Source organism: Gallus gallus, chromosome 13, assembly GCF_016699485.2.
Source record: "Gallus gallus isolate bGalGal1 chromosome 13, bGalGal1.mat.broiler.GRCg7b, whole genome shotgun sequence".
NCBI classification, from domain to species: Eukaryota; Metazoa; Chordata; class Aves; order Galliformes; family Phasianidae; genus Gallus; species Gallus gallus.
Genome location: NC_052544.1, coordinates 12,951,742 through 12,976,277, shown reverse-complemented (window position 1 = coordinate 12,976,277; position 24,536 = coordinate 12,951,742). Strand labels below are relative to the sequence as shown.

The following is a 24,536-nucleotide window of genomic DNA, read 5'->3' as shown; positions in this document are numbered from 1 at the left end:
ACCCTGTTTTACGGGAAGAAACGATGCAGCATTATGTTATGCTGGCCTCCTGCTCTCTCCCCCAAGGGTTTGTCATCTAGGAATCGCAGCCCCCGCTATACCCCAAGCGGCTGTATCCTGCACTGCAAGCCTCCCCATCTGCAGAGCAGGCCAGAGACTTCCAGGAATGGAAAATGATAGTGATAGCTGAGGAAACTGATGCCGATGTCCCAAACATCAGCCCCACCGGGATGGGGTCTGACCTTGGGTAGTGTCCTTCCCGGGCAAGGGAAAGGCCCCTGGCCCCCGGAATGTCCCTGGAGGGCTTTGTACAATAGTAACACTCATCCTGGAAGGATGTATTTGCATTGTAAAAAAAAAAAAAAAAAAAAAGGCATAAGCAAGCTGATCATAGAGTTGTTTTGAGTTGTATTTAGTCCTCAGCCCCAGAGCTGCAGCCTCCTTCCCCGAGGGGTTGCTTACCACCTAGGGGTTTTCAGCTCACAGAGATCAGAGCAAGCAGGGGATGCTATGGGACCAAATCAAAGTCTTGTTTGGTTTCAGAGAGCCAGAGAAGAGGTGCAAAGCTGGCAGGAAACCTGCGGGGTCTGCCCAAGGGAACTGGACAACACAGCCTCAACCAGCAAATAAAACAAGGAAGCCGATGGCTTGTACTTTCCATGGAAAATGTATCTCATGCATTTTCCATTCCTGGCAGTGCCTGTACATCTCCCACTCAGGCAATTACAAACGCACAACAAATGCAATGCGTGTTGGTCTTCAGCGCCCCACCGGCGGAGCTCTCACCGAGATGAGCGTGACGTTGAGGTCTGGGATGGACACAAGGCACGGCACCCACGTGTTCTCCTTCTTGCTGATGAGGAGCGTCTCTGGCTTGTTGATAAATGGCTGTTCAAAATCTAAGGAAGGGATACAAACAGAAGGACAACTAAACAGGAGCAAGAGGGCTTTCTGGCTTTCTTTAACACACTGTGAGCTTGCCAGAGGGAGTGGTGCTGGGCTGATCAGCCCCATCTGTGATGTGCCACAGCAGCAAACACACCCTGAATGCAAAGGGTGCATACCGGGTCAGCCAGCTCCTGCAACGTTTGGGCAGTGCTGGAAATGACCTCCCCTTTCCTGGCCCCTTCAAGGTTTCTGCCTGGGTTTGACCCTTTGTGAAACCACTGGGTCTCATGCTGGGCTCCACGCCTGCCCAGCTGGTGCCAGCGCTGGAGCAGCGGCAGGCAGAGCGACCTTCCAGGGCGAGGAAGTGAGCTGCAGTGCAATGGTATGCAGATGTCATCCTGCAGCCGGCCCTGCCGGCAGATAAACAGATGAATTGAGATTTCCAGGACTGCCACTCCACTGCCTCCCAACTGCTGCGAGCACAAATATTGACAGGAAGAGCAAAACCACCCTGAAATGACTTAGTGAGGCCAGGGGTGGTACGCCGTGCTCCTCCACGTGGGGCCAGCACCACGATGAAGTGCTGGCAGGAGGGGCTGTCCCATCCTGCTCAGCACATTGCATGTGTCAAACCTGACAAAACCCATTGGGGTCCATTGTGGAGGGGATTCAGTGGCAGCATGCAGAGATCTATCATGGCCCTGAGCCGCTGTGCCGGGCACCAAACTGATCGTAGAATCACAGACTGGCTTGGGTTGCAAGGGATTCTTTTCCCCTGCTAGACAATCCCTAACGCCACCCATCTAAAATGGTAAGCCCAAGATGTGAGTAGTAATGATCCCCATTTGGGGATCCTGCTGCTCCAATCACATTGGCCTCAACCCATTCCAACTCAGTGCTCACACTGTTAGGCTCATAAGGACATTTATTTTAATCTAGAAAGCTGTTGCTTTGGTCATAGTCACGCTGCAAAGACCTACTCTAGGTGAAGTCTTTTCTTCTACAGCTCAGGGGAAAGAAGCCATGCATGGGAAATGTAACGGTGAGTTCTTCATGAAAAGATGGATGCCCAGAGGATCCTTCTTTCCTGGAGTCCTGGCACAGGATTGTTGCCTTCCTAAATCACAGGTTTGTTTCAAAGTGTGAACATGTTCCTCATTCCTTTCCCAAGCCCTGGGCACATGAGAGGGAGGAGACACACAACTGGCAGAGGTGAGAGACTATGAGGTCCCCTCCAAGCTCAGAGGGCAGCCAAGAATGCGCTGATTTACTGGGCAGCCCCAGCTGCCAACATGCTCGTGATTCATGCATTAACTCCCCTCTCTGATCCCATCACATACTTTCTATAAGGCTGTCTTAATGGGTCAGATGGGAATAATTTAGTATCTCCTTCATTAATATATGCTAAGCCTGATGAGATGGCGGCTGCCCATATCCTATTTCACTCTGATGAGGCATTCTGTATGTTTACAGCGCTATCTGTAGAGGTAACAAAACACACACCAAACCACACATGTGAGAAATGAGACGTGTGAAGAGTTCATTTGAGAACTGAGCTGCAGGTAGAAAATACAGAAGAACCAACATTCCCAGCCAAGTACAGATATTTTGTTTCTGGCAATTCCACCAAGCTCTTAACATGACAAACGAGGCTGATGGATAAATCTGTGGTCTGACCACGCTGTCTCCAAACATCCCTGACACTTACATCAGCCCTTCCAAACTCTCCAGGGACAGTTTCACTTTGCAGCCCAGTTCAGCAGGAACAGGCAGGGTTTTATCTGGATGTTCTGCAGTCATCACAGTTACTGTGTTCCTGGGTTTTCCTCAGCATGCCCCTTCTCTTGCCTGGAAAGTCTCTCCAAGAGGATCCTGAGTTTTCCTGGCTGTTTGATAGCCATAAGAGGGCACAGCCTGATTGCAATGAGTATGAACACATCCTGTGTAGCTGCGTGCAAAGCAATGCTACAAGGTGTTGTCTGGATTTGTTGCACACATGCTGTACGCAGGCGCTGTGAGTCCCATGCACCCTGACAGCATGGGATTTATTGCCCCTAAGCTCCATCACACATGCACACTGCTGCTCTCTGCTAAATAGAACCATTACTGAGCTGTAGGTGAGGCCAAAGGTGAGAAGAGGTGAACAAGGGGACAAAGTGGCACTTGCTGGATCTCACATCCACGCTTGTCTGTTCCAGGAGGTTTGAAATCCAAAATTTTACAGAGGGACATCCACATCCACAGACAAACCAGGCTCTTGCAGAAGCACAACCTGCATGTAAGCCTGTTAGGCTGTACTTTCAGCTGCATGCCTAAGGAGCTCTCTGCCTTCTTCCTGATACAAGGCTCAAGAGCAACTGAATACCCCCGCCCAACTCACAGACGCCTCCTCCCAACATTCCTGAGACCCAGAGAAGCTCTGTTTTTCTCTAGGATGGGCAGCAGCGCCCACGTGAAGAGGAGGCAATTGCCCAGACAGACCCCAATTCCTGTCCAGCAGCTGCCCAGCTTTTTCTGATTTGCCTCTACATTTTTCTCTGCACAGTTGCAGAGGTAAATTTGGCTTTGCCCTGGGACTTCTGAAAAAATGCATCTTGTATGTCATGACCTGCCTGGCTGCTGACAACTGCACCAACTCTAAGAAATGGGGGCGGAAAGAGAAATAGCTCAGCCAACTGCTTCCAGGGGACAGCGCTCGTTTATCTTGCTGGATCCTGCTGTAGGCGGTGGGGGGACAGCACAGGGGGACCCCTGGGGAACAGGGAAAGCTGAGAATGGGCCCCTGCAGCTCCTTGCTGTGCTGAGGTCGCAGCTCCAAGCTTGGCAGACAGCCCTTCCCCTCCCAAACACACCTCATAATGCTGCCTGCATGGCAGCCCCTGTGCAGACCGCATGTGGGGCTGTGGCTCCAAGGAGGCTGCGCACAGCGGGTCTGTGCCACTCCTCTTCTCTGCTTGATGGAGCATTATCATCCCTTGCCCTGTTCTACCTCTAGCATCTCTGAGAGCACCCCCCCCCCCCAGCTGCCCAGAAGCTAAATCCTGTGCTTTTTATAGCGTCAGAGCATCTCTGAGGCTCGGCTCTCGCTCCTTAAATTCCTACATTCCAGCCCTGCTGGAGCAATGCCCCCAGGCTGGGACATAATTGAATCCCAGGTGCTGCTGCCGTCCCCCAGAAATGGACGGATATTGCTTCCTGCATGAGGAGCAGCCCTTGGTCCTTTCCCGAAGCCTACAGCCCTGGGAGGAGGTGGGGGGGGGCATGTTGGGTTCTTTAATCTGTCTGACTTTGTGCTGGTACACGTAGGTCGGCCCCAAGCCCCCCACCCACCCCACCATATGGCTCTTACCTCTCACAAAGACATAGGCGCTGACCGCTGTGGTGCCCTCGATTTTGGCATCGATGTACTTGTAATAGCAGCGGTAGTAACCCGTGTCATTGGCCTGGCTCTCCGTCAGCACCAGCACTTTGCAGTAGGGCTTCGTGCCCGTCCCCTCGCAGTCCTCTTCCTGGATCGCCCGGCCCCCACTGGGTGCTGCTGAGGCCATGAATTCCATCTCCTTCTCCTTCCCACGGGGGTCCACTTTGCCTCCAGGCCACGACCACTCTAAGGGATGCTGGCCTCTGGAAATGGGCAAAAAGGAGAATTAGCTTTGGGGCAATTAGAGTGAACACGGTGGGGGTTTTACAACCCACTGCTCCCCTCCCACATGCACGCACAGCCCTGCACGTGTCCCAAATAGCCTCAGCTCTCAGGCTGGGGCATGGAGGAACAGCCCTCTTCCGCAGAGGGAAACAGGTGCAAGGAGAGGGTAAGCAGCTTCCCTAATCACCCGGCAAGCAGAGGCCGGTCCCATACCCCAGGTCACCTCCCGGGCATGCCAGGCTGACAGATAGCAGTCCCTCCCGTGACTTTGTCCTACTGCTGTTGATGCCAGGACAGGGAGTCATACAGGGCCCTGAGGGAAAGAATCCATTTGTTCTCTATTCCCCCTCGTTATTAAAAGGGTTCAGAGCTATTAAGAACGCACACAGACATGATGAGTTCCCCCTGGCTCAGCACAGCTGCTGGCTGGGACCTGCGTGATGAATGGAGTGGGAAGGAGAAGGAGAGCAGATTGGAGAGAAAGCAAGAGAAAAGCAGGAAGGAGTCAGGGATAGAGAAGAAACCTCCAGCTCAAGAATGCATGTGTGTATTTATATATAGCCAAGGATGCCCAGCATGGGAGGCGTATGCACACACACACACAGGCACCCTACCACAGCTTGCTCTCACTACTCTTGTTTACTACTAACAAACCAAGCTTTTATGCCATGCTGGAAGTTTCCTTCCGTGAAACCAGAGCCCCTTTCAGAGCATAGCGCAGTCCACACTTGAATGTTTGCCAGCGTAGCTGAAAGTCACTGAAAAATGGGCAAAAAAGAGATGAGGAGAAAAAAAAGAAGACATCTCAAGAGAGCTGGGGGGAAAAAATGGCTTTTTGTCAGCACTGTTTGTGCTATTAGGGGAAACTGGAGTCACCTCTTATGCCATTTGGGAATAGGCACATGGACACAGGCAGCTCCTCAGCCAGGGGAGCCTTGGAGCAGGGCTGGGGCAGATGCTTCTGAGCACAGCCAGACCACAAGTGTCACCACAGCGGGATCCTGACTGCAAGGGACAGCGTGGCCTTTGCTGCTGCGCCCATACACCCACTGCACCAGGCACACAGCAGTACCTGGCCCCAGCCCCAGGAAGAGCTGAGAGCTCCAATCCCCAACTGAGCAAAGGAGCCCCGAAGCCCTTTGCGTTTGCTCAGGCATTTTTGGCACTCAGTGTGCAGCAGGGTAACTGCACAAGTCTCCAGCGTTTCCGCTTTCTGTTTGTTTACCCGCTGGGATTTTCACGCATTATCAGACCCACTTGTTTTATTAACCATCAAGGCCAGCAGTAGCTGAGTGACACGTATTTATATAAACACGGATGGGCCAGTGCAAACAGCCCTGACAACCAGCCTGTGGGCTGAACTAAAACATTCCTTGCATCATTTGCTGCTTGACCAGACCCAGTGGGGACACAGAATGTAAAGGCATTAATGCCAGTCCAAGTTGGTGTCTCCGGTGTGTTAAGAGGACCAGATGAAGGCAGGAACGAGGCCAGGCTCACCTGGATTTCTCTCTGAGGCTGCCCTGTGCGTCTGGGAAAAGGTCCAGGCAGCACTTTGGGACTGCTCCCTCCCACCTATCTGTCATCTTTGAAGATGTGTTCCCAAGTTGTTTTCTTTCAGCTCTGTGATAACGTGTCTCTGGGCAACGGAGCCTGCTGATGCCAGCTGGAAACAGATGCACTGCAGGCTTCTCTGCAGCTGTTTTCCTAAATCTTTTCAGGACAGATGCTCTTCAAGGGAGTCTTTGCAATTGGCACTGCTTCTCTTCAATCCTCTTTGAAGCTCCCACACGCGGTATGACGGGCAAAGCTGGCTGTGGCTATGGGCTTTGGTGGGATAAGGCAGATCCCCCCCCCCTCAGCAGCACAGAGGATGCTCACAGCAGTCGCACACATGTAGGAAGGAGCAGCAGGTGTGGTATGTGCCCGGACGCCAGCAGGTGTGGTATGTGCCCGGACGCCACTGCGGAGCCATGTGGCAGGGCACTGCCTGGTCCTCAGGCTCCTCCATCCCCGTCACAGCACTCATTTCCTCTGCAGGAGCCAAGAGGGCTCCAGGGTCAAATACTTCCTTTCTGCCAGAGTAGGCTTTATGCATTCGCAAACATCTGTGAGTCAGCTCTATGAACAAGTCACTGGGCAGCAAAGGATACCCTTGCTCTTCCCTCTCTGAACACCACAACTGAGTGATGCTCACTCTCTTCTCAGGTACTCAGCACCTGTGGGGTGGGATGGGATGGGGCTGGCACGGCCAGGATCAGCTCGATCCCTCCATAAGGCTGTCGTGCAGCTGGCTCCTGCAGGCTCTGCTCCAACATTCATGAGTTGGAAGGGCACAACAAGCTCTGCTTCTCTGCATTCATGCTCTTGTCAGCCTGCGCTGGGGAGGTTCACAATGTTTTTTTCCTTCCTTCTCGGGATGGGAGCTAATAAAAGACATACTGTCCACCAGTCCCTTCACCCTGCTGTGCCACATGCCTTGATCAAAACATCGCTGTGGCTTCCAGCCAGCCCTGGCATGATCTGTATCTGGAGGAATGCTCCTACACAGGTCCCCTGTTCTGCGTGGACGAGCACACTGTGTTGGGCGATGGGGGAAAACTGCAGAGCCTCAGCACCTAGTGACTCCTTGTGGGTGTGCTGTGTCTTCAGGCCCCCGTGAAGCATGCTCAGCTCCAGAGACATCCTGTGGCCTGGCACGTACTCTTGTCACTTCTGGGGCAAGAAGGAGCAGGAGGGGGGCTACTGAGCTGCAAGTGGGAGAGATCCAGGCTGAGCTGTGAGGGAGCCTGAGAGCACAGCCAGCTGCGGGACTCTCACGCTCAGTGGGTGAAGCTGGAAAGGTCTGCAGGGAGCCTTATGTGGGGGGATTTGGGCTCAGTTTTCTGCTGCAGTGCTGCTTCAAGCAGGCCTGTGCTCCTGGCTCCGGGGCAGCTCAAAGAGCAGCCAGAGGACATTGTTCTCAAGGGAAGAACCAGGGTCAAACCAAAGCCACCTCCAACATGATGCTCAGTGAAGAATCTCTGGATCCTGGATTTGATTTTGTACTTGTTTCTGCCCTACCCTGCCCCATCACCCTCTCCTTTGCCTGTTCCCTTGGTGGTCTGCGTGTTTTTCCCTTCAGCTCCCATTAACACATGCCAGGTCTTCCCAGGGTGGGCCATAGTCCAGAGAAGAGGTTGGAGTAGCAGCTGGGTGTAATTAGAGATCAGGGACCAGGAAAGATTTGCTTTTCATTCAAACGAAGTAATAGCATCCCACAGGCAAAACCATCTTCTCAAGGCGTGGGGCAAACATGGGCTTGAGATCTCACAGGGAGAAGGGGAACCTCGGAGCCATGCTGAGACTTGTCACCTGCGGGTGGTGCGAAGGACACTGCACGACCCCAGAGGGCCACATTTTTTCCCCACTGTGATTTTCCTTCATACTAACTGACAACTAGCAAGTGCACAAGGAAAGGGCAATCTCATCTTTCCCATCCAGGAAAAGAAAGGCTTTCCGCTTCATGGTGCTAAATAGGTATGTTCATGCTTGACCGCAAAAGACGCTGTCTTTAACCACACCTCCAACTTCAGAATGTCCTTTAGCCTTGGATCAATCTGCAGGCAACACAGGGCTGTCTCTGCAGGTCCCAGTCTCCCATCGGCTTCCCTGCCTGAAGTTACAGCAAGAACACAGGTCTGCTTCACTGTGTGTGGTACTCACAGCCAAAGTGTGGTGGGAGGCTGTGGCCAAATGTGTCCAGGCTGACCTGGGAAAGCCTTGCTGGGTCTGCAGAGAGTCAGCACAGCAGGAGCCAGAATCTCCAAGCTCCCTCTCCACACTCTCCATGGCAGCTTGTGGCTGACCACAGCCCAGTCATGCATTTCCTACAGCCTAGCACACACCACGGCTCCTCAGGTCACTCTATGAACAAGCCCACAAACACTTGGCTTCCCAGCCCATGTGGAATCAGCTCAGTGTGAGCATCAAACAGCCTTTCTTCTGTCTCTATTCCCAGGCAGAGAACTGATTCACAAAGTAAGAGTAATGCCATCTGTTCCAGAGAAAGTTAAATATGTTTGTGACAAGACGTGAACGCAATACAAGCCAAGTGTTTGTAGTAATTGCTTAGTGGTTATATATAACACTGAGAAATACCCTTTTGAGGCCCATGCTGAATTTATACCCCTATTGAGCCCTAGCGCTCAGATCCCAGGCATGGATCTGCTTTCAGCTGCTGGAGGGAAACTCCAGCTCTGCTTTTTTTTTCCTCTCTGATGTGCTTTCCAAGATAAGGAGTAGTGATGAGAATATGTACAGCCAAATGCCCCAGCATGGGACAAATCAGTTCAGACACAACACCTTCTCAGAGCCAGACTCCAAAATGACCAGCTCCTCTTTAGGAGTTATTGACCAAGCCTGGCTCGGGCTTCTCTTCCTTCACCCTCAAATGCACAAAGCAGAGAATGAAATCCCAGCTTTATAGAAAAGCTGTCAGCCTCTCATAACCACCACCGAGCGCAGCCCTGCCTTCTCCCATGGACATTTCTCCATGCCCCCCAAATAATCTGCCAAATCTGGAAACCAGAACTACAACTCCAGCAGTGTGATGAGGTGAGAACAAACATCAGAGACAAGACCAGGGGAGTTATGAAGCCAGTTCCCCTAAAGAGCTTACAAGGAAGCCATCAGATTGCACAAGTGTTTCTCTTCCTTCTGCCTGCAAGACTCCAGTAGAGGTTATCACCATCTCCTTTGAGATGCCTCCAGCTTCTTTTTCAATTAATTGATTAGATTACCTCACACTCGGTTCGTGTAGCAGATTTCTAACCAGACATGCTTATCTGCAGGTATACTGCAGTTAAAATCCCCCTGACAGGCTCTCCTTGCTGGGTCCTTACCAGCTACGAGTGGTCTATAAGCAGAGTTGTGCTTGCCTGCACCGTACCTGCAGGTGATGGTCAGCGTGTCCTTGGCGTTGATGACGTGTTCTTCCTCGGTGATGCTAAGAGTAGGAGGGGTCATAGAATAGCTGCTTACCAGATCTGTGGAGAGAGAGGAGATAGGGTGTGATGCAGACATCTGCTAGTGCAGACCCACTGATGTGGGCAGCAGCTGGGTATCACGAGCCTGGACTAGAGCAACGCCCCTTGAAGCAAACATCTCATAGAATCATCATTAAAGTCAGAAAAGACATCTAAAATCATCTAGTCCAACCATCACTGTGACCACAACCACGTCCCTCAGTGCCACTCCAGTGCCAGAAAAAGAATGGAAGATCAGAAATTGGGGCATCGAGGTGTTCCTTGCCAGATGACTCAGGCTGAGCTCACCTGCAGCATTGATAAATGATATATCTAACCACAGTCTTGCCAATTTTATGTACCAATGTAATCAGGGATACAAAAATCCACCTGCACGGGTACCACAAGCACTCCTGTATTTGTACCAAGCACTCTTGGATTTGCACAGAGGCTCAGAGGGGCCAGCAGGCCCTTCTGCCTTTGGGTACAGACAGTAACCCGAAGAGGACTGACCCTCTGGGGATGACAGCAGCGCCACAGGGAACAAGAATTCCAGGAGTGAAACTATCCAGGCTCACAGGAGATGCAGATAAACACGTTATCACACACTTCTCCCAGCTTTTGTCTGGGAGAGTCCCACTCCTGATGGGCTCACATCTCCGGCACGCAGTGCAGGACACGCACCGTGCGAGCTGCTCATGGACAAACATCTCGAAGTACCGGTTACTCTCAGAGCTGTTTTCCATTAGCACGGTGCTTCTAACTGTCATTGCTTCATGATCTTTATCTTAAAACTCCAGCTTCTGGGGATACAAGATAATGCAGAAGAAAAGCTTTGATGACTGCAAGACGAGTGAGCAAACTAACCAGAAAGAGAGGGGAAAAAAATAGAGTTGTGAAATGTGAAAACGTGACTCAGGTAGATGCAAAATGCTAAGGAGGAAAGGAATGCAATAAATATGCTGCTAGCTTGATCTTTACAGACGCGTGAGGTTTGTGCAATTGCAGTCTTCTTGGGTCTGTCTCCTTCCTTCATACCATTTAAGCCCATTTATCAATCACAGAGAAACCTGGCAGAGCAGCAGCAACGCCACGTGAGGCCTCTCCTCCAAAACCACAGCCTGCAGATGCAAACTTCCTAGCAGGAGAGCCCCGCCACGCTCTGCGGGACAGCCTCAAACCTGCCCTCAGCAACCAGGGGCATCAAATGGCCGCCAGTCCCCCGGCAGCACCAGGCTTTGGAGGGGCAGCGCTTAGAGCTAGGCCGCAGGGAAGCCATGGCCGCTGTGGGGGCTGCAGAGGGACGTGCCGAGCAGCACCGCCGGGCTGAGCCTGCCGGCCTTCTTCTGCCCAATTGTTCTCCACTTCCTTCCCGCCCGCGCGTGGCTCCGCAGCAGCCATCCCCGTGGCTGCCCCCATGGCAACGGCAGGACGCAGGCCATTGCCGCCCGCCATCTCCCTCGCCTCGGCCCTCCTCCGCCCGCACGGAGCCCCGCTCGCCATGGCTGGTCCCACAGACAGCCATCAGTGTCAGCAGTGAGCCAGCCACCACACCAGCCGTTGCTTGGTGTTCAACCAGTCCATGGGGTCGGTGTCGTGGAGGACGCTCTGCCTCCACCTCCCCTTCCCCAGCGCAGGGGACTGGGGATGTCCCACACAGAAATGCGCCCCGTGGGCTGTGAAAATAAACAAGCGCATTTTTGGTCAAATCCCTTCAAAATGTAACGAGGTTTATTAAAAAAGGCGGGGAGGAATCTGACCACTAAGCTGCACTTCCTATGAATACCGGACACACTTATCCCCCTGCAAACACTGCTCTCCAGATGGCCACAGCCTGTCAATGCCCCACATCAGCAAGAAGGCGACAGACCCAGGCTCGCCATGGGGCTGCTGGTTCCCTGAAAGCTCATCCCAAAACCTTGGCACCGCGCAAAGCCCTAAACCCATGACGAGGGGTGGTGGGAGCCTTATGGCTGATGCACAGAGAAGTAACCCCTGCACGCCTTCACGTGCCACGGGGTGACCTGCTGCAACCAGCGCCAGGGGGTGGAGGGGAAAGGATCTGTGCAGGTTGAGGCTGTGGGATTCCTGCAGATGCATCCTGTCTGCGGCACTCCACAAGTACAACAGGAAAAGGAACCATGGCTCCCTCTGAAAGCACCGCACTGTGGGGTTGGGGATGCTCCTGTGGCCAGCGCTGGGCTGGGCCCTGTGACAACCCAGCCCCCCCCCACTATTCTCTGTGGCCAGCCAGACCCCTCCTTGTCCTCTGGCTGATGGCAGCCTTGGGGACTCCCTGTGCGGGTGGCCGCAGCCACCTGTGGCACCCAGCACAGGCAAGGGATGCACGGAGTTATCTATCTGCAAAAGCATCTGCCGGGCCACAAACTTTCCCCCAAATCACCCCTCATCCCTCTTTGTGCTCACTAGCTGGATCCGGCCCCTGCTGCCCCATCCCTCCCCGTGGGAGGGGGTGCCCCACAAGTGCTGATCTCGGCCATTAAATCTCCTCTGACCGGCACACAGATGGTTTGTGTCTCTGGCAAATCCCAGGGTGCGAGGGAGATGTCTCCAGAGCACTGAGAGTCTCCTCTTCTCCCATTCCCTCCTTCCCCACCTCCAGCCCCAGCGATGCTTTATCTCCTGGGCCTGCGGGTGCACACTGAATTGTGCCCTTGCGCGGGGAGAGCATTAATGTAATTAAAAAGGCATGCGGCAGACCCGGCAGGCTTTGTTTTTTCAAGATGGTTTCCAAGCAAGTTGGCAGTGGGATATTAAAATAAACAGAAGGGGGATTGATGGGATGCGGAGAGAGGAAGCAGGATCCCACAGCCGCTCACACCTTGTCTAATTTCAGAGAAGTGCACTTTACAGCAGTTTCTCTAGCCTTGATCCCTCAGTACATGGCTCCGAAAGGGGCAGTGCTGAATCTTTCCCTTATCACTGACGGCTCCATCACTTTCCCCAGCCCTTTCCACCCCTCTTCCCACAACCTGCAACCACCACAGTTCTCAGCGCAACAGCAGGGCTGCACATATGGCGTGAAGCCATGTCCTGCACCCTGGGGCCTGGCTGGGAAGCCACGCTCCCCCAGGAAGAGTTATCCACCCTAGAGCACCCCACAGAGACTGAGCAGCCTGCAGGAAGTCCCGTGTCGGATCCTGCCTCTGAGCCCCCGCACACCCTGCAGCCCCTCTGTGCTTCCCCTTCCCTCCCTCTCTGCTGAGTCGGCCCCGCTGACTGATTAACGGGGCGCCTTTCCGGAGAGGAGTTTTGTTCACACTCTGTCCTTCTCTCTGACTTCCTTCCCCAGTGCTAGGCTGGATTGCTCTTGCTGTAGCCATGACAAGTCCCCAGCTAAACCAACCCATCTTGTGCTCCTGCCACCAAACTCAGTGCCTGGAGGTTTCGTGATCAGAGCTGGACAACATGAATGCAGCAAAGCTCCCCTGGACACACTCTCTATGTGCTTTTGGCCCTGATCCCTCCAGCCCTCTCTTCTTGCTCAATTCCTCTTCCCCCTTTGCTCAAGCCAAGCCACCCTGATCCTGCTACTGCTCCATCTTCGCTCTGGGCCTGGAGCTAGCGGATAGCCTGATGAGTCTCATGTTGCACAGCATCTCCTATTTCTCTTGGGTCTCACCCCCAGCCCGAACACTTGGCTGCCCAAAGCTCAGACCCACCAGGGAGGCTCTCCCTGCACAAGTAGGGCAAGGCACTCACTTAGCAGCTATGGTGCATGACACGTCTGTGTCAGCAAATACCTGCTCCTGGCAAGTCAGTGACAAAATACCAGTACCTCACTGGCAGCTGTGGAAACAGACTGATGCAGAAGAGAGTCAAACACTAGCACTGGAGAAGAGGGGCAAATCTTTTCTCTGGCTTTCCAGGCTGGGCTCATCAGAATTAGCAGCATTTGCCTTCAGAACTGCATGTGCACTGTTTCCCCTTGCCCTGCAGAACCTAACCCTGGCAGACACAGGTGCAACCCCCCCACACTCTGCTCCAGTCACCCCCTCCTCACACAACTGTCTGTGGACAGGGGACCTTTGCCCACGTACAAAATGCCCACGTGCAGTGTCCCACTGCAGGGCTGAAGCTCCACGTGGAGCAGCTCCTGCCCACACCCAGGGCAGGCATCCAGCCGTGGGCTGGAGCAGCAAAGCACAAATGTCATGCACACGAGGAGTGGGGAGCTGGCAGGGCAACAAAGGGAGGATGGATGCATGGCTGGCATCTCCTCCTCTTGTTTTGCAGATAGGTGTGATACCACATACGGATGAGAAATGAATGGCTGTGGGGATGAAGCACCGGGTGTTTTCTCTCCAACCTGACAGCGGGCAGGGAGAGCTCTAAAGCACAATGAGAACGGGCACTGAAACAAAGCAGCCTCTGCCCCAGGACTGCAAGCGGGGTGCTGCTCCCTTGGCCATGGCGATTTACATCCATAGACCTCACCTCCTGAAATGCCATCAAACACAAACGTGGCAGAACTGTGCCCTCACCACTCTGTGGATATTCACAAAGCATCAGGTGCTCCTTTGCTCCAAACAGGGAGCAAAGACATGAAGGGATTCCTGCAGGAATCTCCTGCAAGGGAGACAGGAGATTAATAATTACAGGAATTCAATCAACGCTCACAGAGTATTGGGTTGATTATCATTAGTGGGTGCTGGAGCCTTCATGTCCAACACTACAGCACAACAGCCCTGTGGCTGCAACCCAAACAGCTGCCACGGCCTCAAGTGCTAGCACCCCAGGGCCTGCTTCACCTCTTACAGCTCGTAGGCTTTAAGTAACTGGTTATTTTTTATTGCCAAGGCGCACAATCCTATAATCCCTCCACTGATGGGGAATGAAATAAAGCTATGAGCCCTTTGGGTTCCTCCAGCTTTTAGACTTGCAAGCCAGTGGCCCCATCAGGAGACAGAAACAGAGGAGTTCAACAAAGGGTGCAACATGGAAGCACCCAAACCACTATGTGCCACTGCTTCAGGCACCCAGCATGGGCACAGCCACCCACGTGCCAGGAGCAGCCGCCACGCTGTGTCCTGCAGCATCCCCATCACTCAGAGTGTTTATCTGTCTGCCTCTCTCCTCTCCCCCCGCAGGAAGCACTATCTCACCATCGCCCTGCTCGCTCCAGCCCGGTTTCCTGCTCCATCCTGCCAGGTTTACCCTGCTTTTTCCTCCCCCCCTCCCCCTGCCCCATAGCTCTCAGGCCATGTTTGCATTTCTGTCTCCTGCCGTCTTTCCTCTCCCTCCCCCCGGTGCTCGTTCCCCACTCCATCCTCCCCAAGAGGCTGCGTCCTGAGCCAAAGTTAGCCTCTGTCAGGTACCCCGCGTCCGGCCCGGGGCAGCGGGTCAGCCGGGGCCACCCTGCAGACCTCCTCCAGGATCTCTGCTGTCAGCAGCCTCCCCGTGCCCCGGGGGAGCGGCTGTTTGCTGCTCTCGCTGGGCCAGGGATGCTCCCGCACATCACAGCCAGTTTCCCCACCAGCCCGCCCTCCGCTGATGGCCAGACACCGCGTTGTTTGCTCCCTGGATTGCTCCAGGTTTGTTGGCCGCCTGCTCCCACCCGGAGAATCTTTTTCCTGCTTTTGAGATAGAGGATGCTCCAGCCATCTGTGTGTTTTATTTCCTTGTAGAAACTAACAAGCCGAGGATTGCTTCCTCTCCCTGACATTTCAGAGGGCAGCTCCGGCACAGTGGGACGCACAGTGCCTGCAGACAGGAACAGCCCCATTCTGCCCAAAGGATTCACTCCCCAAGGGCCAGAAAGCCCCAAACGTGCCAGAATGGGCAGCTCCCACCCTGCCACCGCCTCCACACAGCCCTGCTTAGCATACACGGCCACCCCTCTTCCAGCGGCCCCTATTAACTGCATGGCTAAACCCTTGCAGAACTCAATTAAAACTACCCTCCCACATCCTAAGGACTGTCAGGTTGCTTCTCTTCCTACTTTAATTTACTTCTTTCCAAATCTCACCCTGCTCATGTTCTCTGCCCCCGCAGGACGTGACTAACGTGGCACAAAAAGAGCAGAGGGATCGGACAGCTTTAGGGGACCAGAGATAGAACCAGCACCATCTGTTGCACCTCTTACCTGAAAGGATGCAATGGATGGACCACAAGTGTGGGACCAGACTCAGTACCTGGTGGACCACCACGACCAGCACAAGTTGCAAGGCAGATGAGCAAGGTCCCACTGCACAAGGAAGGGGAAGCCTGGGAAGCGGTGCTGATGGGCCCAAGGTTTCTGTGCACACTTGGCTTTGCTACCATTAACCACATCCCTGCCACCAGCTGATCCCTAAACCATGCTCAAGTGAAGCACTCTGTGAAGAGAGCCGGAGCTGGGCTGGTGGAAGGGCAGAGCTCAGTGAGGTGGCATCCACCTCTCGATGGGAGATGCATCTAACTGGGAAGTCAGAGGGATTCCCAGGGCTGCCACTAAATGCAGAGAGAAAAGGGCAGTGGCATTTGGAAAGAAAATAAATCAAGTTGAATGTTTGCTTTTTGCTTGATGTGCGTGGGTTTAATTGCTGGCCTTTGGAGTTTGGCTTTTCCCAAGACTGTCAACTTGTGGATGGGCTGAGCAGGTCAGCAAAGCAGTACCCAGACAGCATCAGGGTGGCCTTCTCCGGGCACCTGCAAGGCTCACAGCTGGACTGGGAGGCACCGTGCCAAAAGGAGAAGCCCTGCTGCTCCACCTCCCCACCCTGGGGTTTGCATCCAGATGTTTGCTACTTGGCTGCCAGCAGAAATCAGCACAGAGCCCTCCAACCATGCAGCTGCCCCAGAGCTGGCAATGCCCATGCTGCTCCACAACACAACCTGTCCTCGAGCTGCTCTCCAGCTGCTGAGTGTAGGACAAGCTGATGAGCAGGGTGAGAGGGGGAAAAAACAGTTTTGCAATTAGGTGATTATCTCGGCCCTGGAAAACGTGGATTCAATTCTCCATCTGCTCCAGGCTCCCTGTAATGCAGCCTCTATGCACCTCCAGCCCTACCTCTGAAGAAGGCAGAGCAGCAGGAACTGGGCTGCTTTAGCTTGGGGAAAAAAAGAAATACTCAAGGAAGAAAGGAGGAATCCTTACAGCTCCTAACGAAAGATAACATGGAACAAAGAAAATAGATTCATCCCAGAGTCAATGTGACATTAAAAAGCTCCTTTAGATGAAGACGGGTCCAGAAAGTAGGAACCACAAGCAAAGGGCAGGAGGAACATTAACTTCCTGATCATCAAAGCCAGGTTTTCAAGCAACAAGTATAACCTAAAAATAATCATAATGAAAAAGCAAAGGGAAGAGTGGTCACGGGCATGAGAGCACGCTGCTGCCTGGGGAGCCGGAGCACGGAGCCCTCCACGTGCAGTCTCCATGTGCACACCCGCACGTGTGCACGGTGCATCCGCACGGCCCCTTCTGCCTCCACCACTGGGGTGGGCACGGGGGGAGGCAGGAAGATAGCAGGGATCTGCTTCAAAGAAGCGTTTGTCACCGGGGGCAGCGGCGGAGGAAGGAAACCTCAGGTACGAGGTCAGACGTGTGAGCGGGGAGCGCTGCGGAAAGAGCCGAGTGATCGCTGCAGACCCAAGAGCCCCCCCAGCATCCACGAGCGGGGAGATAAGGAATTTCAGCCTGAAAAACACTGCAGCACAGGGGGCTTTCTGCCACCCCTGAAGGCAGCCGGAGCTGGCCCAACCCAAAGTCTTTCCTGACACGGTTAATAAATATCTGACTGCTCTCTGTGGGATCCCCGAGAGGAACAGAATTGGAAAGGAGCGAAGTGATGCTCTGCCTGAACGCAGGGCTCTGCCGGGCTGCTCCTCACCCCAGTGAGCCAGAATGTCCTGCCTTCTCCCTGCCAGCACTGTGGGGTGCCCGGGGTGTGTTGTGGACACGCTCTGGGTTTCTCTTGGCACACAGCTGCACCCACGAGCCAGGACCCGCTGCAGTGGGAGATGATAATCATCGGCTCTGAGAGCCAAAGTGCATCGGGGTATCCGCATCACTCAAGATTAGCTGGCTGGTAAACATCTGCACAGCTCTCTCTCCCCACCTCCTCCTAACACCCCTCATGCAGATATGAAATTCATCCAAGTCCCTTCCAAGAGAGGCTGAGTTTGAAATGTCACACTCTGTAGATCGCAGCAGGACTCCTACGATGGAACACCCAGTCCAAATGGCAGCATTGGGTTGCGGTGCTATTTGAAGGCCAGCAGGCTACACCACCTTATGCTGCTTTTAAAAATAGCTTCCAAGGGGGTTACCAAGCTCCATAACGACCTGATTACAAAGCTCATACCCAGAGCCTGACAGTTGTTTTCCCATTCAAAGGTGCTTCCCTTCCACGCAGCCCAGCGGGCAGAGCACGCAAGCAGCTCGATGGGAAGGAAGCGTTGACACATGTGAATGACTTCCACTGGAGGAGCAGAGTACCAACAGGGGGAATGGTGCTAAGGAGACCACACGCCACTTCCTCAGCTGTTGCTGCCTGGTCACTGCCAGGTGCCCACGGCCTCATGGCGTGATGGGAAGGCGTTGGCTTAGGACCATTTTGCCAAGGCATTGGACCAAGGGGCTGAGTAGAGACGTGGGCAGGGGGACCAGAGCCCCTCCACCGTTTCACCGTAGGCACCTCTCCTCACTTGCACAACTTTCCTAAGTTCACATGGGGCTCTGTTTATTTTTCTTTCTTTTTTTCTTTTTTTAACCTACTATTGTACTAAGAAGTGTTTTTCTTTTGGAAAAGGTGACTGCAGGGCCAACACCGCACGGAGTCTCCTGCTGCCTTCCATCACCACCATAACCCCATGGCCAACACTTATCTGTGACGAAGGCAGCCTTGTGTTCCTACTGTCATATAAAAGGAGAGCCTGGTGCTCTCCCCTGCCCCATACGCTCTTTGAGACACATTCTAGGCCTTGCTAGTGCCCTGACCAAGTAGCTCCTCTGTTCTGCACACCGGGACATCCCAGGGGGAAGAGGGGACAGACAGTGTATGCCCAGATCCCACCCCAATGTGGAGTCCTCAGGCCAGACGTCCCACAAAGCATTACTGGGTGACTCCAATTGCAGCACAGCATCGCCTCCCCCTCATTCCATCCCAGCACAATGGCCCTGTACTGCCCATCCATCAGCTCAGGGACACCCATGGCACGCATATGAGCATCTCTCATAGGACACCTCACCCTGTAGACTTTCCCCACCATTGAACCTCTGCTCTTTGCTTCCCGACAGCCAAGTGCTGCAGCACCATGATGGGATGACGGCCACTCAGAGCAGATCACAGCGGGGACAGCTCAGCCTGGGACAGCCCACGGTGAAGTGATGGATTTCTGTGGGCACTCAGTGCCGTCACCTCTGCTGAATGCTGTTTTGTTTGCTGTCATCACTCTGAGCTGGCAGTTTCCAAATCCAAATACAAACCACAATTTGTGCCCAACCTTCTGCCTTGGTAGATATCAAGATTTACTGCTGTCCAAGGAAACTATTGACTTTACCCTTACTTTTGTCAGTATTTATTTTTTTAGGTCACCACATCCACCATCCATCTCAGCAGACGGCCGTATGTCAGAACGAGGGAAAACAAGTCGCAGGCAGAGGACAGAGCCCTGGAGCCAGCCCACAGCACACACACGTCTGCATGGACACACACATGCTTCCCCAACCAACACGGATGCCACACACCCTTCCTACATGGGGAAACCACGCTGGGTTCGGGGTGCTGCCGATCCCCGGGCAGCTCCCCAACAAAAGCCCTTCAACACCGCTTGGAGGATGGCACGGAGTGTGTCCAAAAGATGCCTTTCTCCCCCTCTGGCTGCAGGCCATGGGGTAAGCAGTATCCTCAGCTTTGCCGTGACTACGTCTGGGTGAGATGACGGCTGTGGCAGGAAGGTGCTGTGGGAAGTTAGCTCATGGGAGTCAGCTCACACTGCTGCAATGTGAGCGTGCACCACGCAGGGAAGTGACGCCAGGAGCAGCGTGTGTAACTTCAAACAAACAACTTACGCTGTGCACTCTGCTGCTTTTTCTGCCCCGGAACAGCCAGGGAGGATGCCAAAGCCCTGTTATCCCTGTGGGGATCGAGCTGAGCCCCGGTCTGGGGGCAGAAGGCAGGGGCTCCTGCTGCCTTCCCCATCCACCAGGCCTGTGCGCATCTGTGGCACTGCCTGTGGTGGATAATGGGGTCAGAGAGGGCGATGCTCAGAGGGTACAGAATTGTAATATTTTAAATATTGCTCAGCTAAAACAGAATTGGCCACGCACATATCTTGGAGCTCCCAGTGCCCCACGGAACACAACACTCTCCAGACAGCAAAGGAGCAGTGATTCCTCCTCATGAGCCCTGTGCACCCCACGCACAGTGATGTCAATCTGTGCGCTGTGCAGTTGAACTGAGAGTCCAACATCCACATGGGGGGTAAGGGCTGCTCTACTTAGGGCTTGCTCTTTAAAAAATACAGTCTCTCTGTACATTCTGCCCTTTTAAAATACATTAATTGCCATGGAAACAATGCTCTTATTGGTATGGGAGCAGCCTGGTGGCCTCCACAGATGCAAGATAAAAATCAATGAATACATTGAAATCCAGGCTGCATTTCGGGACCTTTTGCGGTTTTGGGGCTGGTCACTGTGGGCACACACACGAGAAGCTAGCAGGATGCCATCTCCTATGGAGAGAAAGCAGGATGCAACGTGCAGTGACATCTGTGCTCAGTTGGCACAGTCCTGCATGGATGGCAGTCCCAGTGCTGATGTCTGTGCTTGGCCACAGCTCCTGGTGCTGCTCACACCCCCCTTGCTAGCAAGCAGGAAACCTTGCCTTCGCACCAAGCAGCACCCAGGAAAGGGCTGTGGGTGCCCTCCCTGCTCATGGCCATCCCAACGCAGGGCCAGAACTGCCCCGCTCCCCACTGTGCCGCCCAGCGCAGCGCTCCCCACGCTGTTATCAGGCAGTGACAGTTTCCGCCATCAGATTCCTCCTGTCCGTCAGGAAAGCTAAATAAGGAACATCGTTCAGGCGGCTGCAGGAAGAGGGGAAATGCAGGGACATCCGGCCCAGCTGCCAATTTTTCCTTTCCCATGAACCACTGCTGACCTCCACCAGGGAGAACCTGGACACTGAGCCTGGCACCGGCACCGTGCCGTTGTGCTTAACCCTACCCTGTGCTATACTGAGTACTGTCACCATCACAGCACCACGTTCACCCCGCTGTGGGCAGAGAACTACTGTGCACGGGGTTTTGGATGCATCAAAGGATCTCAAGAGCATCACCGCACTGCTCTGGGTCCCTCCTTGCTCACACAGGCAGGTCAAGTCCCACCTTTCCCCTTCATCTCTGCTCGCTACACAGCTCTGTCCATTGGTGATGGAGGATGGAGACCAGGAGGGTCTGCAGCCCTTTTCACGCCCTGTCTGGGGATACCCCTGATTTCTTGCTGCCTTTCCCTGCACAGAAGGTTTTGTATGGTCACCCCGTGACCAGATGGAAGAGAACGCGCTCGGATGTCTCACGCCATTCCCCACAGCCCTGTCCCATCGCTTGGAGCCTTTCCAGGACCCCCTGCACTGATCCTCCCCATTAGCACATGACGTCCGTCCCACAGCACCTCCACGCTTGGCCCAAACGATGCTCACGCTGGGAGGCGGGGGCAGAACCACAGCAAGAAAAACAATTAGCACGTGGAAGAAGCTGTAAGGTGAAACACGAGTCACTGCCTCAGACCTGTTTCTGATCCCTCAGCGTAGAAACGGCTCCAGGACAGATCGCTGCCTTTAAAACCAGGGGGACTTTCACCAGGAGCCTCCTTGCCCAGTTGAGCGCAGGCCATCTCCGCGCTAACAATGAGCACCGCAGATGGGCAATAACACTTTGTGCCGAAAACATCACAACTATTCCAACCAGAGAGAAAAAGGCCCCCTGGGGCCCGGTGAACCCTCCCTTGTAACAACATGAAACGAGAAACAAAGGTCTGGGATAGCCAAAGGCAATAAAACCCTGGAATTAATTTAACCAGTCACTAGATGCCAATGCAGCTGCGGCAGCATTTCTTTTGCTGATGAAGGTCTCGGGATAAGCTCAGCTCTGGTGCAGGGCACGGTCCTGGGCTCCTCCACTGCACCCCCCTGGGGCAGCGCCCCCTTGTCTGGGTGGGGACATGCAGAAGCAGAGATGTCACCGTGTGCCTCAGCCCCAGGTGACACTGCGCTCCTCATCCCCCCACCACAGCCACCCACAGGGAACCACTGTGCTGTGATTTTGCCCGTCCTGCCCAGCGGAAGAGCTCTGCGGTGTTGAGTTGTTTCTCACAAGGAAACCACCACAACCACTCCCTGGGCAGTGAGATCTGGCTGGCAAGGAGCTCTTAGCTTCTCCCCATGCCTGCAGCACCCAGCACAGTGCAGCCTTGGGTGGGATGAGCATGGAATAAATACGCAGCCTCCCAAAACTAAGGCACCCAAACCTTTGCCCCCGCTGCTTGGTGCTGTTTAATCCAGCAGCCTGAATGCAAAGATGCAGGTGATGCTCACTCTGTGGGTGCACCCCGTGGGGCTCATGCTGCTCCCCAAAGCCACCAAGGGCTGAGCACCCACATAGGACCCCCTGCTTCTTTGGTACAGTGGCACCCTGAGCATCACAGGTGCCTCACACAGCGTTGGAGAAGTGGCTGCCTGGCCACGGCCCTGCTGCTGTTCCCGTGGGATCCCGCTCTCCTTTCCCTCCCCAGGAACTGCCCCGAGAACAGCCTGTTCCCTCCTGGAGCACCTGCCCTTCCCATGCCTGCCCTGGAAAATGCTGTGGGGCTGAGATCCCCCTGGGAATGGGGATCTTGCATGGAACCGAGGGGCAGCATGGAGGCTGGGTGGGTCCCTCCTGGTCGGGGTCATTGTGGTGCCAGAGGTGTGACACCCCCCCCCCCCCAGCCAAACATCAAGCTGAGCTCAGCCACCAATCTCCCTGCAGCAGTACACACAGGCAGCAAGCTGCAGGCCAGCATGCCAAAGCCAAACCCCAGGCAGGGAGAGCACCCCATTCCCTTCAGGTTTTCCTTCAGCAAACGGTGAGGCCACGGGTGCCCCCTCCCCAGCACTGCTGTCCCAGCCCTGGCTCTGCTTCACCACCAAGTGACTGGGCTGGGGACCAGAGCAGGGCTTGCTGCACACTCCCAGGTTTTTGCATGAAAGGGTGTTGCTGAAATGGCCCATGTTTATTGCTTGCCATAAAGCAAGTGCTCCAAATCCCATCTGCAAGCATAAACGTTGCTGCTGGCAGGGGCTGGCCGTGCACCCAGCTGGGAGGTCTGCGTGCTCCGAGGAGGGCAGCAGCAGCCGCCAGCGCCATCGGCTCATGTCCTACACAAGCATGGGCCCTTCCTTTGCACCATGGGGTCACACTGCAGGAGTGGGGCAGGGTGTGAGCAATCCCACTGCTGTGCATGGAGGCTGACCTTGGGATGCTCCATCCTGGGGTCACTGTGCAGCTGGGGCGCAGCGAGAGCTCACCTCCTCCCACTGAGCAGGTCAACGGGGTGCAGTGCCAGGACAGGCTCTCCACGGTCCCATACCAAACTATTCCACTATCCCCACCATGGAGCAATCTTGCACTCACACCCCTGTTTCTGAGGGGAGCAAATACTGGCACGCAGTTGGGAGCACTGAAAAATTGGTCTTAGGTATAGCAGGACAGAAGGCAGAGACAGAAGATGATCTTTAAGGTCCCTTCCAACCCATGCCGTTCTATGACTCTAACAGAGGGGCTATGGTCCCCTGCTTGAGCTCCACATCTCCCTTCTGTGCTGCACTCATCAGGCAGCACAGCAGAACTCCGGAGCAGTGTGCAGCCCTGAGTGAGACCCACACAGAGCCCCACACCTCGGGGAGATGGAGGGATGCGGCACAGCCACGCACCGCTTTGCAGACCACTAACGAGAGAGCTGTGAGCAGCTGTGCCACCCACAGCAGGGGCCCTTTGTGGAACTGGAGCATCCATATCACTGAGGGCACGGTATGCTGGCAGCGCCAACCGCAGCAGTGCTACCCATAGCCCACTCTGCACCACCACACCCAGACCTACAGCCCTCCCCGTGAGCCAATGCTGCCGCTGACAGTGAGTCACTGAGCTGAAGGCTACAAAAACTCTATTTGAGCCCCCGAATTCGTTTCCCTGCATTCCTCCCACATTACCAACTTCCCATTGATCTCGCTTCCATCTGTAGCAGTCGACTCACACCAGCTTCCCAGGGCTCTGGTGCCCCATTCCTGGCGGTGCCCCCCGGTCCGCACCCCACGGTCAGTAAGGAGCCGCATCCACCTGCCCAACGCCGCAGCCGCGGGGCTCAGCCCGCTGCCCTCAGCCTCTCGCCAACCCCCCGCCCTGGGGGAGTCCAAAGTGGGCCACAGTGACCACCACGAGGAGGGTGGGCAGTCGGCAGAGCGGCTCACGGACCCCCTCCTCCTCCCGCCCTACTCCCAGCACAGCTCCCGACGCTCGGAGCGATGCCTCTGCCTACGAACAATAAAGGAGCAGAGTGCGGGTCTCCCTGCAGCAGCAAAGGAATCCCCATCCTAACGCTCCGAGGACGTTTCTCCCTCTCGCACCGCGCACACCCGCAGCCCCGGCGCGGCGTCACAGCCGTCGGAGACAGCCGCGGTGCGCCCCATCGGGGCTGGGAAAGGCGGCGGGACTGCGCGGCGCGGGACAGCCCTACAAGCAGCGCCCTCCCTGTATCTCCGCGGGACGCCCTCGGAACGGCCCCGTCGGGGCAGCCGCACCCCCCGCATCGCCGCAGGTGCCCGGGGCAGCCCCGCAACGCGCCCCGCAGCGCTCACCTGCCTCCGAGACAATGCCGAGCCACAGCCAGAGGGGCAGCGTGCAAACTCTCTTCATCTCCGGGGCTGCGGGCGGTTCGGTGCGGTGCGGAGCGCCCCGCGCCCGAGCTGTGCTCCCGGCGCTCCCCAGCTGCGGCGACGCGCGGCGGCGGGCGG

The 24,536-nt window shown here is 54.9% G+C and overlaps 1 protein-coding gene across 4 annotated transcripts in view; it reads right to left on the bottom strand.

Annotated features, from left to right (window-relative positions):
- The window catches only part of FLT4 (fms related tyrosine kinase 4), a 46,306-nt gene extending 21,770 nt beyond the window's left edge, over positions 1–24,536 (bottom strand). For 3 of the 4 annotated variants that reach the window (XM_015293742.4, XM_040646854.2, XM_015293744.4), the window contains exons 1-4: positions 24,381–24,534; positions 9,465–9,561; positions 4,238–4,512; positions 787–899 (exon numbers count right to left, since the gene is read on the bottom strand). In XM_015293742.4, the coding sequence (XP_015149228.2) occupies positions 787–899; positions 4,238–4,512; positions 9,465–9,561; positions 24,381–24,438 (543 nt within the window). In that variant the 5' untranslated portion in view covers positions 24,439–24,534. Of the gene's footprint in view, positions 1–786; positions 900–4,237; positions 4,513–9,464; positions 9,562–24,380 lie in introns of all 4 variants that reach the window. The other variant, NM_001293093.2, reaches the window with a different exon arrangement.